The 18,711-nt window shown below is 53.1% G+C and overlaps 1 protein-coding gene across 1 annotated transcript; it reads left to right on the top strand.

Annotated features, from left to right (window-relative positions):
• Nucleotides 1-10,628: 10,628 nt before the first annotated feature.
• LOC125439666 (retinol dehydrogenase 12-like) lies at nt 10,629-15,572 on the top strand (the record flags this gene model as incomplete). Its single annotated transcript, XM_048508783.1, has 5 exons — nt 10,629-10,980; nt 12,150-12,239; nt 12,565-12,753; nt 13,393-13,499; nt 13,958-15,572. Coding segments are annotated over 5 exons (933 nt in total), but the record flags the coding sequence as incomplete, so codon positions are not given.
• Between the last annotated feature and the right edge of the window lie 3,139 nt (nt 15,573-18,711).

The following is an 18,711-nucleotide window of genomic DNA, read 5'->3' as shown; positions in this document are numbered from 1 at the left end:
AGGGATTCACTGAACAATCATGGGAATCCTAGAGTTGGAAGAGACCCCCAGGGCCGCCCAGTCCAGCCCCCGGCCACGCAGGAACACGCAGTCAAAGTACTCCTGACAAACGCCCATCCAGCCTCAGTTTAAAAACGGGTGTAGTTAAAAACAAGTGGGAGAGTGAACCGAATCCAGCCGCCAGCCTGCTCTGTCCCTGGGCTAGCCTGGTGAGCCGGGTTGGCCTGCTTTGGTCTGCTGGAGGCCTGTGCTTCCCCACTGGGGGGCCAGTCTGCAGGCTCGGCAATGCAGCCCTGTGAGGAAGACCCCTGGCCCTTGAGGCACTCCTCGCACGGCCGCCTGCTCTCTCGGGGGCCAGGGGGTCTCCTTCAGCCCCGGCCCTCCTTGCCTCAGCTCCCAGGGATGATGAGCCAGTGGGGGGGGGGGGGCTGCCCCAACAATGCTGATGAGTCCAGGGTTTACACCAGTGATGTTCTCCGAAGTCCTGGCCCAACAACGGACTTCAGAGGCGAGTGGTGGGGTGAAAGGAAAGTGTATTTGGCTGAGGCAGAAGCAGCTGCACAACAACCCTTCAAGTCTTATCCTGTTGGCAGAGTCCTCAAGTCAGTCATCCTCATGGCGTCATCGATGGGGTCAGAAAGGCCCTCCTTGTGCACATTAACACATGTGAAGCCCCCTTCATACAACCTATAAAGGACGTAGGTAAGGGGGGGGGGTTCAATCCCCCATTACATGCCTGAATCCCCGCCCCGCCCCCCTCCAGGGCCTGCAGAAGATGGTTCTTCTCATCCTTCAACTGCATTTCAGACCACATTGGCATCCTTATAGCTAAGCGTGGGTGGGTGTGTCTGTGTGCAGCCCCAGCCGGGGCCAGGCTGTCTGCCAGTTGCTCCAGGCGGCCTTGAGAGGGGATCTTCTCACCCGCTTCCCTGGTCTCTCCAGCACGGATTTTGCAACAGTGTGTTGTGAGGCTCAGGGCAGGGCGGGGGCTGTCTTGGGGCTCTGGCAGCAGCAAGCCCCCCCCCCCCCCCGCCACTTTCCGATGAGACCCAGACACAGGCGTAGCTACCATGGGGACATCCGGGGACAAGCGCCCCGGGCGCCACCTTGTGGTGGGCGGAAAAATTGCAGGTTCGTTTGAAGCTTTCTGTATTTTTTACTGTTTTTTCCAATTTTGGTCTGCAGGAGGCACAGTTTTTAGGCTAGTGGTGTAAAGGTTTCAATGGTTTCAATGGTGTTGATGGTAAGGTAACCTCGGAGTGCATCTCAGCAGCCCTCGGCGGGATGGAGCCCAGCTCTATCGGCGGAGACTTTTATCTCTCTTGGCGCTGAGATACGAGGAATTCCTAGAGCCCCATGGGGAAGCAGGATGGTAGGGATGCGGTGAATAGAGTTATAACCTGGTGCTTCTGGCCGAGGAAGTGTCATTCCTGTTACCGCATTGTACTCTTGAGCTTTTCTAAGATGTCTCGAATAAACGTCTTTTTCACCAAAGAGCCTTTTTTATTTCTGCTTCTATGGAATTCCTTACATTGTAAGCGTAAAACCTAATCCATCTATTTACCACGGTGCAGTGGACCTCTAGTGTCTGCTCATTACGAGAGGTTGGACAGTCATTGCGGAGGCGCGTAGCCCCCCAAAGAAGGGTCTTCAATCTTTCCCTTCTGGATCTGGAGGAACCGCAGGAGAACGGGCCTGCGCCAGTGAAACTCTTTCCTCGCCCCTCAGACAGCATGCGAAGTCTCCCTTCCTACCCGCTGGAACGAGGGACGTGACGCACGCACCATGCAGGGACTTACATGAAAGTCGCTTAGCGCTTGTCTATGGATGCGAAATGCCTGTGGATCCGGATCTCTACCCGCTGCGTGTGGATTTCACAAACCTCAGATGCAACTCAATATGGAGGAGACGGCCTGGACCACCTTTGCTGAGGCGGTGCAACCCAGGAATCTATATTGAACGGTTCCTGGACTCTCAGATTTTTGAGTGGATGCTCCCAAAGAACCACCGCGGCATGCTGACTGGGGTCTGGCCCAAAGGACACTGGGACTGAACCTGGGGATTGGGAGGGGTATCCGCACCGCTTTCCAACCGGACCCCCCCCCCTGATCCCGGCCAGCTGACCGACCTGGAGGTGCCTCGGGGAGCCACCACCGGTGGCTACGGGTGTCCCCGGGATGTCTACGCTTTCCAGACGATTTAAGAGTCCGGGAGGAAAGCCTGCACTCCCAGCCGGATCTGTTCCCTCTCCACATCTTAAGGGGGGGGAGACCTGGGATGAGGAAGTGGGAAGGCGACCGCGAGATGCCCAAGAAGTGATGTGGACCATTGAACGCTAAAATGGGAGGAAGAACGGGCACAGTTGCAGCAAGAGCTAAAACCTTGGTGAGGGACCGGGAAGCTGCTTAACGCGAAAGATCTCCAGCTTCGAGTTGGACCGGTACAAAGAATGCTATCTAACTAATAATATGCCCAGAATCCGTCAGGTCCATGATAAAGTCCTGGAACACTCCAGACCGGATTTATAGTAACCTTGCGAAAGCGCTTTCAGGCCTTATCGCCGCGCAAAAGTGAGCTCACTGCAGCTTTGAACGGGACTTAACTGGCTGGAATTGGAATGGCGTCGAGAAAAAAAAAGCTGTTTAATGCTTACCAGGGATGCATTGACCCGCATAAGGAGAGCTGGGAGCTATTGCTAGAGAGGGAAGTTTTGGCGGAGGCAGCCAGACTGTGGAAGCCCCAAGTTGGAGTCTATGCTGTTACTGAGCCATTAATGTCAAGCCAGGGGGCCACGCATCTGGGTCCTGCCACCCAAACGCCAGCGGCACCGCCAGCGCCGGATTCCGGGCCCCCAGACAACAGCCGCCCGCCCAACCTGCTTCAACTACAAGCAACCATGCACGCCTAGCGAGGCGCCAAGAGCCAGTGGAACGGGGGGGGTTACTATGGAGGCCCCGACACCCGGTCCGCTTTGATGGGACCGCCTCCAAACTTCCCTACGCCTTCATTTTGCAACTCAATGCCCAGCTTGGAAGACTATGATGATTTATACCCCGGTCTGAGCTGAAAAATACGGGACATCGGCTCAGTCCTGGATGTGGGCAGCGCCCGACTGGTTCGGTGGACTCCTTTTGATTTGCAAGATGAAGACTCTGCAAGACGGTGCCCCGGTGATTCCTCCAGGCCTTAAGAGCCGCCTAGCGATCCAGCGCCGAGAAGTGAAGCCATCCCCGCATCATCAAAACTATTCAGCAGGGCAACCTAATCGCTTGCAGAATTTTGCCCGCGAATTCCCGCGGCGGCGGTTGCTCGACTCCCTCCTGGAAGTGGCCTGAACGCATGAAATCGCTAATACTTCTCGGATGCTGTGGACGGCAGCAAGCTGGGCGCGGAAACGGTGTTTTTAATTCGGGTTCCTTCGTATCATTGCAGATTGATCCAGTTGCGGGATCCCAGGGTGCATGTATCCTCGTTTGAACACGCCTTCGTGCGTCGAAGCCTTCACGCCTAAACCCACTAAGCGCTTCCGCCAAGCCAAGCCCAGCCGCATCCCAAAACCACCTCGAGCAACGGAAATTAGCCGGACTGGGATTGTGTCTTTACTGGCGGAGGGGCCAGGCCATCCAATGGCGCAACTTGTCCCATGAAAACAAAACTAACTACTCCAGCTCACAAGCACTCCACCCAAGCGCCAAGCCACCCGCGCCACGATCGGGGTCATAGCCTCGGACGGTGAATTTCGCCTAAAGCTGATCACTCGAAGTCGCAATTCCAGAGAGGGGAAGCAGCTGTTTCGTCTTCTTCAGCCCCCCCCCCATGGACATGGGTCCTCTGACTCTGGACGCTGAGTGAAGGTAGCGCTCCCATTACTTTGTCCAAGCGTTGCTTGGCCAAACCCTCACAAACACATTCCTCGCATTTCATTCTCGCCCTTTTGTGGATTCTTGGTTGCTCCCATTGCTTATCTTTTGCGCCCCAGGCGGCAGAGGAGCGAAGTCTGGACCTCACAAATTCCTCTGGCTAAGCCCATACCATTCACCTGAATGGACGGCAGCCCCTCGAGACTAAGGACCGCCCAGTTCAAAAACACACAGCCGGTTCTCCTCCGTTCATACACCCATTGGGAGAAAATTAGTTTTATTTTGACGCCAGTGGCCAAACACTCCATCGCTTTTGGGTATGCCATGGAAAGAGTTGTTACATGAACCAAAGTTCATTTTGGAAAGAACGGATCTTGGAACCACTGACCCTCCCTATGGTGAACACATGAATTGGGGGGAAAACTCCACCTTCTCCTGACACACCCCTCCCTGGCTTCTTTCCCAGCCATTGGTGTTCCTGATTCTATTGACATCCCACCTGCAAGGATCAAGTGATCTAGCCAGAGTTTTTTTCAGGGAGCAAGAATGCATCAGTTGCCACCCCATAGAGACACTGACTGCAAAATCGTTATACAAACCAGGGCTTAGAATGCCCAAAGCGTAGAAACTACCCTTCAGATGAGTCCCAAAATGAGGAGAAGGAGCTTACGTGCCTTCTTGGACAAGAACCTGGCTTCGCCATGGGTTCATAATGTATGGCTACCAGACACACACGCTTGCTCCGGGCTTATTTCGCAAAAAAAGTTACATGGGCCCCTACTGGCTTTGCACAGATTATCGAGGTCTCAATCGCGGTCTCCCTGTCCAATAAATATCCTTTTGCCTTTGATCAAGGACCCTTAGATGCACTAGGGCCCAAAGATTTCTACTAAATTGGACTTTGAGAGAAGCTACTACAGGGTCCAGAATTGCTGAAGGCTATGAACACTTTGATCCGTTTTAACACAAAGTTTAATAGCCTTGTTAATACTTGATAATGCCATTCGGTTAAGTGGGGCCCCCCGGGCTTTTATGGCCCTTATCAACTAAGTTCTCCATGATTTATTGTACAAAGGGAGTTGTGGTATACTTAGATGACGCGTTTTAATTTACCTTCCACAAACCATAGAAGAGCATGAAACATTGGTTCGGAGGTAATTGAAACTTGCCCGACAATCTTTCCCCCTTTGCCAAACTCTCCAAACGCTGTTTTCACCTAGACCTCCATTGACTTCATTGGGCCAATGATCTGCAGCCGAGGAGAAGCTTGAAAATGGATCCTGTTGGGAAAATTGGACGCCCAGTCCTCCAATGGCCTGCCCCCTCACCAACCGCATAAAGAACTCCAACCTTTTCTTGGTTTTGCTAATTTCTATCGCGTGACTTTATACCTCCCACCCGGCTTGACCCTGACTCTCCCTCTCACAGCATCCCTAATTAATGCAAAGGTGTAAGATCCACCGTCCACCAGAAGCCTGGGGCCCTCCTTTTCCTGGTCTGAAGAGGTATTAACCAGCCTTTCAACTCTTCAAAGTCTGCTTTTACCACCAACTGCATTCCCAAAGCACCTCCTGACTCCAGATCTCCTGCCAGTGGTTCACGTGGATGTCCCCTGGACCAAAGCCAATTGCCCTGAGGGCAGCCCTGCCTGCAGAAAAACAAATATTGCAGGCTGGTTCCGCGGTGCTTATTTAATTAAGAAATTCTCTCTGGTGTTGGAAACTCTAACTGGACTAGGGATAAAGACTGCAGAACGTTACCAAGTAGCACTTCCACTTGGCGCCACTGGCTGGAGGGGGGCTAAACACCCTTTCAGGTTTGGAACTCTGATCACAAAACCTGGCAGCTCTTTTCCACCTGACTCTCAAGATGTCTCAGAAACAACTCCATAATGTATTTTCTTTCGTTCTCAAGCTTATAGCCCATTTTTTCCTGGAAACTAATAAACTGGCTGACCAGCGTCAAGCGGCTATACCTCGGGAGAGGGGTGGAGCTGCCTTCTACGAGACATATCGCACGCACTGTTCTCCTCTCCTCCCAGCTGGGGCCGGCTGTCACCCTATCTCAAACGCCCACTCCTCCTCTCCACTTGGCCTTTAACCTAGTCCTCTCTCCCTCTACTCGCGGGAACTTCGAGGAAGCGGGGCTGCCGCAGTGAAGCCTCCAGCGGTAGCAGTGGACTCTACAACCCGGCAAGCGGAGGAATGGAGTTTAGCCGGAGGGGGAATGTTGGTACGCGTGCTCTCCCCTCCGCCAAGCAGGTTCTTTTGAAGCCTGTCATCCGACGCCCGGGCCGGCTGGACGATTTTGGCTTCTGAAAATCCTGCATTTAAATCACTGCGACATTCCTGGTGGCCCGGCGTAATGCGCAAGGACATTGAGGGCATATATGAGTAAGGGCTGCTTTCTGTTTGTGCAGAAGCCTAAACTATCCTGAAAGCCCCATGGGCTGTTGAAAAAAAACCTCTCCCGGTGGCCTCCCTTCTTTGGGAAGTCATCTCCCATGGATTTTGGCTACCAGATTCCGTCTCGAAAAGTCCTTGGCAAGTACCATGTTTTGTGTGGGTGGTGGTGGACTTATTTTCTAAACAACAGCCTATTTCTTATTCCATGTTGCTTCCCATCCTCCGGCCTCCTAAGTTGGCCAGGCTGTTCATTCAACATAGCTTGTACTGTCTACATTCCTTCTGTTAAGGTGGTCTCCCATCAAGGCCCGTATTTAATTCATTTCCTGCCTCTAGTTGGGCGTTTTTGGGATTTGTTGGGGTCAGCCCTGCAGTCGCTTCCTACCACGCTCAAAAGTGACGTGAGTCGGAGAGAAATCCAAATAGAACCTTAGAGTAGTAGCTTACTGCTGTTAAGAATTCAGTAACTACCACCAAGACAGATTTGGTGCGAGAGCTTATTCCAGCTTGAATGGAGCCTATAACAAATGCGGTTCATGGTACAAGAAAACCCTCTTTAAATTAGTAAATGTCTGGTCGCTCCTTCCACAAGTTGCACAACTACCACCATGGTTGCTTGGGACCCTCCAGAGTTTCAACAATGGGATTTCGCCCCAGTCTTGAGGGTGGAAATCGGTCAGACATACCCTGGCACTCCAACAGGCACTCCCCAAAAAAAGCTGTGCTGGATAAACACCGCCGATTTCCCTCTGCGTGGGCTTTGGGTGTATTTGTTCACTGTGCAAAAATCTCGAGATGCAGGCATAAATTCTTCTGGAACTTAAGTGTAAAGATTCATTAAGGACCTTTTTCAGATTACTAAAGCGATTTACGATGTCACTGCCCGGGTTGACGGTTTGCCTAACTCTCTTAGTAACATTCATCTATCCAATGTCTTCCATTCCAGCTTACTCAAGGGAGGCTCCCGCCGATGTGTTCGGCACACTCCGGCCGGAGAGGCCCCACCGACTATTACATGGCTGCCAAGCACTACTTAGAAATTGACGCCATCCTGGACTCGCTTTGTCATAACAGCTTGCAATATTTAGTCTCTTTGGGTGGATATTCCTCTGGGTATAATCAATGGAGTTTATTCCAAATATTGACTTCCCACCTCTATTTCCTCATGCTTTCCACATCGCTACTTCTTCCGTAGCAAAACCTGGGGGGGGGAGGGTCTTCTTTGGCGGAGGCAGAGTGTGTAAGGTTCTAATGGTTTCAATGGTGTTGATGGTAAGGTAACCCTTTGGAGTGCATTCCACAGCCCGGCTGATACAGGCCAGCTTCATCAGTAGGAGACTTTATCTTGCTTGAGGAGATGAGGACTGCGTTCCCATGGGGAAGCAGGATGGGGATGATGTAGTGAATAGAGTTATAACCTGTGCTTCATGGCCGAAGTGTCATTCCTGCCACTCGCATGTCGCATGGTAATTATTTAAGATAGTCTGAAATTAAACCCGGGTCTTTTCCTCACCAAAAAGAGCCTTTTATTTCTGCTTCTATGGAATTCCTCATAGAGCGGCAACCAAAATTCTCAGGGCTATCGTCAAGGTGAGACTCTCCCCTGGATGATATCAGCCAAGTTTGGTGAAGTTTGGTTCAGGGGTCTCAAAGTTATGGACCCCCAAAGGGGTGTGACCTCCATCCTCCATTGTTTCCAATGGGGAGCTAATAGCATATATGGGGCTGAGTCATTTTGAGGGCTGTCCATAACTTTGGACCCTCTTGAATCCAAACTTCACTAAACTCTAGGTGGTATCATAAGGATAGTCTCCTTCTGATACTCACCCAGGTTACTGGAGAAAGAGTTTAGTTCAGGGGGTCCAAAGTTATGGACCCCCGCAAAAGGAGTGCTCCATCCCCATTGTTTCCAATGGGAGATAATGGTAGATGGGGCTACCCTTTTGAAAGGTCCATAACTCTTTGGACCCCTGAACCAAACTTCACTTAAACCTGGGGTGGTATAATCAGGATAGTCTCCTAAAGATACGCCTAAAATTTTGGTACTGTTATCTTAAAATATTTGCTTCCTCCTGACAAGCACCCTCAAATTTTCCCCTGATTCTCCCTTTAAATCCACCCCCCTTTTGGAGTGGATTTTAAAGGGAGAATCTGGGCTCCCTAGATTAAAAAAACATTGAAAGTATTGGTTGAAGGGCTTTCACAACCAGATTCAACTGATTGTTGTGGGTTTTACAGGCTGTGTGGCCATGGTCTGGTAGGATCTTGTTCCTAATCGTTTCATTTCCTGCCTCTGTGGCTGGCATCTTCAGAAGGTGTATCAAAAGCAGGGAGAAGTCTCGGTTATAAGAGAGAGTCTGGACACAGTGTATAACAGACTCTCTCTCTGTGATACACCTCTGAAAGATACCTTCAGCCACTCTGTGATACAATAACCTCTGAAGATGTTACCAGCCACAAGATCTACCACAGACCACAGCCGGATGCAGCTTAGAAAACCCACAACAAACCAACTTTGACAATGGTGCTGTTTGGGGTGGATGGGTGGGAAATCTACCCTGAAACAGCATCACTTTCAATGTTGTTTAAACTAGAGAGCCCAGAGTCTCTCTTTAAGGTGAATTCTGGTGAGAATCTGGGCTCTCTAGTTTAAACAACATTAAAAGTGATGCTGTTTCAGGGTGGATTCCACACTTCAAAAAAAAATAATAAGCATCACACTCTTTCAATGTTGTTTAAACGTAAGGGAAGCACTGGGTGTGTTCAGATTCATGTGTTGGGGCATGTTCTATAATGTGATGGTGTTTGGTCATGGTGGGGAAGGGGGAGGGGCGCTGCCCATATGCGGGGGGGGGGGGGCGCAAAACTCAGATTTTGTCCCGGGCTCAATTTTCCCTAGCTACGCCACTGGACCCAGAACACCCGCCTCACCTGACAAGGAAAAGCAAGGGGCCTCGATCCTACCCCTGAGACCCCCCTCGGTACCCCCGCTTTTATTACACACACAGGAGGGTGGCCCTGAGAGGAACAGAGCAGCCGCCGGGATCCCCTTCGCCCAGGGAGGCAGGCAGGCAGGCCCTCCTCGTCCTCCTCCTCGGTCCAGGGAGCAGCTCCAAGTTACCCCGCGGCCCTCGTGGCCCTTTTCTGACGGCGGGCACATCCACCCCCCCACCCCCAAAACTGATCTTTCTACCGGGCAGCTTTTCAAGGAAGAGGTGAACGTCCCGTTCCTGGGAGCCCCGAGTGCCGCCCTTTGGCCGCCGCGGGGGGGGGGGGGGCGCCATTGGCCGGGTCGCTCTTGCCAGAGGTCTGCGCAGATGGGGAGAAGGGGGCAACACGATGCCCCCCACCCCGCGTGCCAGGGCTCGCCCGCCCTGAGGTGCCTCCTTGGGTGCCCCTCGCCGCTCCGGTCTCCGGTCGGCCCCAAGGCCAAGCGTGCACTCGGCTGACCAGTCTTGACCTGAGGCTGCAGGTGCCTTCGCAGGCCAGGTGCTCGGGGGGGGGGGGGAGCAGCAGCAGCCCTCGCTGTCCCCTCCTGCCTGGGAGCTCCGCGAGGCACCTACCTGGCGGGCCAGTGCGAGGAGCGGAGGAGGGCTGGCTGCGCAGGAGGGGCTCTGCTCTGAGGTCCTCGGGTCCGGCCCCCGCGGGCCACAGGAGCCTGGGCGGCGGCTGGCGATCCCGCCCTGGGGAGGGCCGGCGGCGCCTTTGGCCCGCCGCCTTCTGCTTGCCCCGCCGCCCGAGCACCATGTCGCCGCCGCCGCTCGCCGCGCTGCTGGCCCCGCTGGCCGGCCTGGCCCTGCTGCTGCTGCTGCTGCTGGCGGGGCCCTGGAGGAGGCGCACGTGGCGGCCGCGAGCCTGCTCGGTGGACCTGCGCGGCAAGACGGCCCTGGTCACCGGCGCCAACAGCGGTGAGTCCCCGCCCGACGGCCGAACGAGGAGGGCTGGCGCCGAGCCCCCAGGCGGGAGGGCTGCTGCGGGCCAGGGGGTGGGGGTGGGGGGGAGGCCAAACGGGCAGCAAGCGACCCTGGGCGGCCCCCCGGCGGCCCCCCTCTTTGAACTGATAGTGATGCCCATCCTTCCTTCCCGGCCGCGGAAGATCCTGAGGCCGCCCAGGTCCAAATAGTAGCTGCAGCAACACCCGAAAACTTGGTGGAACTGAACACCTGAACTGACCGGGGGGCGGGCGGGCGGGTGGGGACGGATCTCTATCTGCCTCCCCGAATGAAAAGAACAGCCCCGGCGATGGCTCCAGGGAGAGGCCGGGAGAATCAAGAAAGGCCTGCAGAGAAAACCATTCCCAAAAGTCCGTCCTCGCGTATTTGACGGGGGAGTTTGCTGCAGCCCCTGGGGAAAGCGCTGACCATGTCCTCACCCGACCCCCCCCCAGTATATTGGCTGCCCCCAGGGGAGGCGGGGGGTGCAAAAAATCCCCCGTCCCTTCTTGACTCCCGTTCCCGGCGGGACCCGCCTTGCAGGGATTGGCAAATGCGTGGCCGTGGACTTGGCGCGCCGGAACGCCCGCACCGTCCTGGCCTGCCGGGACCCAGCCAAGGGCCAGGCTGCGCTGGACGAGATCCGCAGGGCGGCCGGCAACCCCAACGTGCACCTGCGCCTCCTGGACCTCAGCTCCATGGCCTCCGTCCGGGATTTTGCCAGGCGGTTCCTGGCAGAGGAGCCCCGGCTGGACATCCTGGTCAACAATGCAGGAATCACAGGTGGGAAGGCACAGGTGGGAACCCCACACCGCTCTTCTCCTTCGCCGGGGCAGGGAGTCCCAGGGCCAGCTGAGCCAGGAGCATCGCAGGAACTGCTCCAGGCAGAGGAGGAAAGGTGGGCTGGGCTCAGACCCTGTAGTTACCTGCCTGCCTTCCTCTTGGTTGGGACTGCTGGGTGACCTTGGGATAATCACAGTTTTTCAGAACTCTCTCAGCTCCCCTGCGGGGAGAGAAAGGGAAGGAGCTTGGGAGCTGCTGTGAGGCTCCTTACAGGAGAGAGAAGCGGGGTATAAATCCAAACTCTTCATTTTGGTGGTTGTGGGCTATCCAGGCAGCGTGGCCGTGGTCTGGTAGGTCTTGTTCCTAACATTTCCCCCGACATCGAATGCCAGCCACAGATGCAGGCAAAACATTAGGAACAAGATCCACCAGACTGTGGCCACACACCACAACCAGCTGAGTGCAGTCATGAAAGCCTTCAACACTACATTCTTCTTCATATTACTTGCCCTCCTTTCCCCAGTAGAATGATCCCTACAACGCCCTGAACCAGCCAAGGGGCCTCTACCTGGGGGCTGGTCAGAGGGGGCTGCCCCAACCTCATAGACTGAGAAGGGGGGCGGTCCCCTCCACAGCCTCCACCAGCTGTTTAGCCTAAATCCCTGGTTGTTGACCTTCAGGGGATCACCTGACTGCAGCCTACCTTGGAAACAGGGTGTGTGTGTGGGTGTGTGTGTGTGTGTGTCCAATTTAATCTGATTTTGCTCATGTTTTTGCTGGGATGAAACCAAGGTGAACTTTTCCCTTTAAATGCCAAATAAAGGTTGTTGTTGTTGTTGTAACTTTTCCCTTCTTGGATGGGAGGTCCAACAGGTACTCAAAGAAAGCAGGCAGGGGGGGCTTAAACCCTTCCCTTCTCCCCACGGGTGACCCAAATCAGCTTGTATAATCCCCCTTCCCTCTGTTCAGTACTCCTAACAGCAGCCCAACAAGTGCTGAAGGTATGAGTAGAGATTCATCCCAGGGGCCCCATAACCCTACACCACATTGTTTTAGGGAGCGGAGCAGGTTCTGCAGTCCCAGGCAGGCTGGTTGCTCCCCCCCCCCCCGACCCCAGCATCCTGCTTCCCTCCCCCCCCACTTCTCCTCTGCCTTCCTTCCTTCCCCAGGTTTGCCAGGTGCTGCCTCTGTGGAGGAGGTGAAGCTGCTGTTTGCCACCAACGTCCTTGGCCCCTTTTTGCTGACCAACCTGTTGCTGGGTAAGGCAGACTTCTCTTCTGTGCCCCGGGCCACGTTGGGACCCCTGGGCCTGTCCCTGGGGGCCGGGAGTCTGGCTTGTGTCTTCCTCTTAAGGGGGAGTCAGAGACCTGAACACAGCCGGGCTCACCCAACCACTTCTGTCTAGCAAAGGTCATCCGGGGGGGGGGGGTATACCTGTGGCCTCCATCCATGGCAGCTGTGCTGGAGACGGGTGCCTCTTGGGGCAAAGGGTGCGAGAGCCAGCGAGAGCGGGCCTCTTTCCCTCACCGCTTCTGCTTCCTTTGGCTCTGGGCTCTCAGACTGCCTCCTTCCCCGTCCTTGCAGGTACCTTGAAGGCCTCTGCTCCGGCACGGATCGTGAACGTTTCCTCCTTCGTGCATTACAAGGGGACGGTCAACGTCAAGTTCTTGACTGGGGAGGAGCCGCCCAAAAACTGCAGCCAGGCTTACTACAGCTCCAAGCTCATGAACGTGGCCTTCGCCAACGAGCTGGCCGGGCAGCTGCAGGGCACAGGTCAGAACTGCTGCCACGCGCAGAGGAAGGTCCCCTGCCGCTTGGCCCCCCCTTCCCCAGGCAGCAAGGCGGCAGCAACACAGCAGGGGGTGGGCTCAGTGGTGGGATCCAAAGATGTTAATTACAGGTTCCGATGGGGGTGGGATTCAAACAGTGGCGCCACCGCCACACACGCGCCTCTGGTCCCTATTGGGCAGGGAGGTTGCTTTAGTAACCCCTTCTCGGCACTCAGAAATAATTAGTAACCTAGAGAAGTGGCGAGAACTGGTTGGATCCCACCTCTGGGTGGGCTGCTGCTGGGGTCACAAAGCGCCTTGAGCTGGCCCTGCCTCAGGCCTTGGGGGGGGCGGGGGCAGGAGAGGAATTGGGGTGGAGCGGTGCTGTTAGACCCGCCCTTCTCCCCAGACAGAGGGATCCTTTCTTGCAAAGGGGGCAGCGGAGAACTCTTGACAGGGTTGCCTTTGGTACTCAAACCCTGTTAACTGCCCGTCCCTTGGGACTGCTGTAGAGAAGTACCCCCCGCCCCCGCGCTCCTTCAGAGACCAGTCCCTGCATTCCTGCTTGACTCCCAGTTCAGCAGAAACGCCACCCCCTCTTGGGACAGGGAGATCAGTTAGTGACAGGCGGCCTCCTTTGCAGGGGTGACTGTCAATTCCCTGAACCCGGGGGTCGTCAGGACAGGCATCATGCGCCATTTCTCCTGGGCGGTCCGCCTGCTCTACAACGTCTGCAGCATCTTCATGAAGGTGAGTCGGGTGAGAGCCAAGCAGCCCCTGCCCACCTGGGGCCCCGAGGGCCCTTGCTTCTGGCTAGAGGGGGGGAGTTGCACCAACACCCAGAGTTGGCTGAGCCACAGCATCCAGCAAGGGAGCATGACCTTGGAGAAGCTGAGCATGGCACACTTTACCCTCTTCTGGGTGGCAACCTGGGATGTGTGGAAGCGGCAGATGCCCAGGCTGACTCTGTGCCCGTGAGCCTTGCATGGACCCCACCCAGCTCCAGCCACAGGGTTATTGTGTAGCCATTGGGCAGGCCTGCTTCTGCCTTAGTGGCTCCAGGGCGAAAGCAACAACGTGGGAGCAGTGTCCCTTGTGATGGCAAAAACTGTAATGTTTGGAGTCCCTGGAGTACCCCCCATTAAGGATTGCGGCCCGTCTGGATGGATGTGGCATTTTGGTTGACTTCTGCTTCCTGTCCCCACCAGTCAGCAGAAGAGGGTGCCGTCAGCACACTGTACTGCGCTGTCTCCAGGGAAGTCGAGGGCATCACAGGCAAGTACTTTGACAGCGACTGCAGCCTGGTGCTACCTTCTGCCTGCGCCCAAGACCCAGGCGTCACCCGCAAACTCTGGGATGCTCTGGAGCAGCTGGTGGACCTCAGGAACGGTGGGACTGAGTGACAGCCCGGGCCAGCCCCTCTTGGCTGCTTCTCTTGCGCTCTTGCAGGACCGGCCGGCTCTTCCCTGGGCGGCTGCTTCCTTTCTTTGCACCACCCCTTCTCCCCAAGGACCGAGGCAAACAGCCAGTGTGAAGTCTGCTCTTTTTGCCACTACCACCCACCGTGTTGACGCTTTCACTGATCTTTTGGGCCTTTTCCCCTTTCAGCCTCTGCAAGTTCAGACCACATGAGCCTGTACTTAAAGCTGGAATTTTTTTTTATCCCAGTGGGTATCACCACCTGACAAGTTAGCAGCTCTGGACTTCATCTGCCCATCACCCAATTTGTTCAGAGACTCCCGGAGCTCTTCACAATCCACCTGAGTCTTCTGCATGCTAAATAAGGGGGTGTCTTGTGCAAATCTGGCCGCTGCGCTGCTCACCTCCAGTTCCAGGTAGTTCATGAGCAAATTAAATGTCACCGGCCCCAGCACCCATCCTTGTGAGACCCTATTGCTGACTTCCCTACAGTTTGCTTCCTGTTGTTTAACTGATCTGTAATTCACAAGAGAACCCATCCTCTTATCCCACGACTGCTAAAACTTTCTCAGGAGTCTCTGGTGAGGTACCTGTCTGTCAAAGCCTTTTGCAAGTGCCAGTGCTCTGGTGTCAAAGGTAAGATGAACAAACACCATAAAACAGCAAACCAGGCAGTTAAAAAGAGCACACAAGTGAAAAGCAGCTCTTCCAGATCTGCCAGCCGTTTACTTTCCACAATATGTCCTTTCACCTTCCTGCGTGCAGAAGGGAGAAAGCACTGGCCACACCCACTCAAGGAAGCCGCCCCAAAGAGCCTCTTCAGAGATTTTTTCCCCCGGTGATACCACTGCTGTGGAATGGCTGCTGCCCTCAGCCCGCCAGGAGGGAAGGGTGATGTCCGCAAAAGGTTTACAGAGGACAAGACACCACATCACACACACACACACACACATTCCACTTGTCAGGCCCCAGCTGGACCAGCCTGCATCTCCTGAGCAAACTCTTGGCTGCCTGCTTATAAGAAAAGAACAAAATATCCTTGCAACTCAGTAGATGTTTTGACAACTAAATAGTCTAAAAATATTTTACAACCAGACTAAAGCAAAAGGAAGATAATATAATCTTCAAGAGAAAGTAAAAAATTAACTGGGCAAAAAGACAAAACATGAAGAAAAAAATCTCTGAGGGGAACCTGTAGGGCATCTTTGAATACAGGTATGGGAGAAAACTTTTGGAAAATATTCCTTTGCTGGCATCCGTTGCTGGCAACCTGGGTGAACATTTCTAGAGAATCTGGGAGGGGCTGCAAAGAGGGGATTTGTGAGGCTAATTGTGGAATTGTGATTTGGCTTTAAAATTCTGGACTTCAGTCCATAAATAAATTATAGAGAGCATATTTTTTAATGGACTCTCCAACTTTACTGGCTTGCAGGGCAATGGGTGGGGCAGATGTAGGCTGAGGGAAGTGCACAGCAGTGGAGGTGGCGCCACGCTTTCAGAGGGGTTTGGAGTGCAAGGCAGGGCTGTGGCAGGGAAAGGAAAGGAGAAATCGTGGATGGGGGGAAGGCACGCTGGCACGAATGTCGAGTGTGGATAGGGTGGGATCTGCACACTGATGGAGAGGGCTGGAGAGGGAGGAGGGAAGTGAAGGGGGCAAGAGGAACAAGAGGGGGAGGAAAGGCCGGGGTGGGAGGAATGGTTAGCTTGGGCAAGTGTTCCCAGGTGCTCAACAGCAGCAGGTTCGAACCGGAGAGAGAAGGGACCAAAACCACTGTCCCTTTTACTCCAAACATAGATTGCGGTTAATCCACCAAAATAGAATGGCTAAGGGTCAAATGCCGTTGTTAAATGTAGCAGGAATGGAGTGTCCTTTTGCAACTCTAGTCAGAGATTGTCAACCAAGATGGACAACTGTGTTCAAGTTCCAGATTTTGGCCCAAAGCCCAGGGCAGGTGCTCTGACACAGCCTGCTGGATCACCTGCCCGAGGCAGTGTCATAGCTACCATTGGGCAGGAGATGCGCGTCGCACTGGGCGCACGCCGGGGGGGGGGGGGGCCTCAGCAAAAATGTATTTTTGACATTTTTAGTGTTTTTACTTTGTCGGCCAGCAGAGAGCGCAGTTTTTAGGATAGTGGCACCAAAATTTCAGGATATTGTCTGGCGACACTCCTGCTAATACCAGACAAGTTAGGCGAAGTTTGGTTCAGGGGGTCCAAAGTTATAGACCCCCAAAGAAGGTGCCCCATCCCCCATTGTTTCCAATTGGAGCTAATAGTAGATGGGGCTACCTTTTGAGCATCCATAACTTTGGATCCCCTAAACCAAACTTCACTAAGCTTAGGTGGTATCATCAGGATAGTCCCCTGCTGATACCAGCCAGGTTTGGTGAAGTTTGGTTTGAGGTGTCCAAAGTTATGGACCCCCAAAGGGGTGCCCCCATCTCCCATTGTTTCCAATGGGAGCTAATAGTTGATAGGTCTACCTTTTGAGGGTCCATAACTTTGGACCCCCTTAACCAAACTTCACCAAACCTGGGAGGTATCATCAAGAGAGCCTCCTAAAGATACCCTGAAATTTTGATGCTGCTAGCCTAAAACTATGCCCCCTGTAGGCCAGAAACTGAAAAAACACTAAAATACAAAAAACACAAATGAACATGGGGGGGGGGGGGGGCGCAGCAAAACTCCGAATTTGCACAGAGCTCCATTTCCCCTAGCTACGCCCCTGGCCCGAGGCCAGGGGATTGGTGTCAAAGCTGATAACTGCCCGCATGCCTTACAAAGAGGCCTAGTCACGTGTCCTTCTTTAAACTCCAGAAACCGCCCTTGTAGGAGGGACCTGTTGTGAGTGAGCATAGTTCCATCAAGTCGCAGCTGATTTGTGGCACTCCAGAAGGGCTTTCGTGGCAAGAAACTCACAGAGGTGGTTGCCTAGTATTACTTGCCTCTGCATAGTGACTCTGGACCGCCGCAGGGGTCTCCCATCCAAGCAGGAACCGGGCTTGACCCTGCTTAGCTTCTGAGATCTGACCCTGCTTAGCTTCTGCTGCAGCTCCACACTGCGCACTCTGCTTCAGTCTGTTTCAAGAGGGCAACGAAGCTGGTTCTCCACACAGAGAACAGTTAAAACAAGCAGGTTCTGAAATAGCAAAGACAGCCCCTCCCCCCCCCCCCACACACAGATGAGGGAACTGTGGAAATCAGGAAGTGTTGCCCATTCACATGTCTGATTTTTACAGAGTAGGTGTATAGAAAGTACAACAGTAGTAACTACACCCTGGCATACATACACTCAATATTAGAGTACAGCACAAATAATAAGTTATGTATGCAGTCTCAATTTGCAATTCTGTCCAACAGGTGAAGCAGTGAGTAATGCAATAGAGGTTTATAAGCTGAAGCCGAGGCTATAAAACCTTCGGATTAGGTTTTATTTCAAAATCATGTTCTTTCTCAAGCCAATCTGCAACGATAGATGTAATATCATAAGATAAGTACATAACATCTGAAATATTATCCCTCTACTTTATAAATGCTCACCCCATATACACTTACTAAATTATGCTTTGTCAACAGTCTAAAATAAATATTTGTTTCATATGAAGGCTCTTCTGTAAAAATAAACATATATATATATATATATATGTGGATGGATGGATGGATGGATGGATGGTACGGTATATATAAAAATCACTATATTACAGACACACTGAAACCTCATTAACAAATTACAAACATAATATATAAACAAATAAAGAAGACTTACAAAGTCCTTATGCTGTTCCCTTAGACAACAGGTTCTTTTCAGAGAGCAAAGTAAGGTCCATACAGCTGTATTCACAGAAATGGTGAGAAGTCAAGATTAGAATTCAGTCCTCCTGGAGTTGTGGTATTCAGTTCAAATATTAATCTTGCTTCCCTCTGTCTTAATTTTCTTTCAATGTCCGTAGTTGTGCCAGAGCCGGATATCACTTCCACTACAGTATATCTTAAAGAGTCAGGGGGATGATTCTTTTCCATGAAATGATCCACCAATGGAGCTCCTAAGACCTGGTTGCGGATCCTTGAAAGATGCTCCAAAATTCTGATCCTTATTTCCCTTGATGTCCGGCCCACACATAATAAACCACGTTCACATTTGATTATATTGCATTTTTCTGTTTTACATGTGGGATAATGTTTGAATACCTTAGACTAGTCTCTGTCTGGCACTACAAGTTCGTCACATTCCCATGTCCATTTACATGATGCAAGACAGTTCCCACATTCAAGATGCCCCGTTGTGACTGGTGCTCTCGCTCTGATGGGACGATTTCCCAATGCACATGTTTTCTCTGTGAGACACCTCTGAAGATGCCGGCCACAGATGCAGGCGAAACGTGAGGAACGAAATCCACCAGACCACGGCCACACAGCCCCCCCCCCCGGAGAACCCACCAGAACCAGTTGAATCCACCCGCGAAAGCCTTCGACAATACATTGAACATGTTCTTTATTTGTTTATACATTATGTTTGTAATTTGTTAATGAGGTTTCAGCATGT

The sequence above is a fragment of the Sphaerodactylus townsendi genome, linkage group LG10, assembly GCF_021028975.2.
Source record: "Sphaerodactylus townsendi isolate TG3544 linkage group LG10, MPM_Stown_v2.3, whole genome shotgun sequence".
In the NCBI taxonomy this organism is placed as follows: Eukaryota; Metazoa; Chordata; class Lepidosauria; order Squamata; family Sphaerodactylidae; genus Sphaerodactylus; species Sphaerodactylus townsendi.
This window is presented reverse-complemented; position numbering and strand designations above follow the sequence as displayed.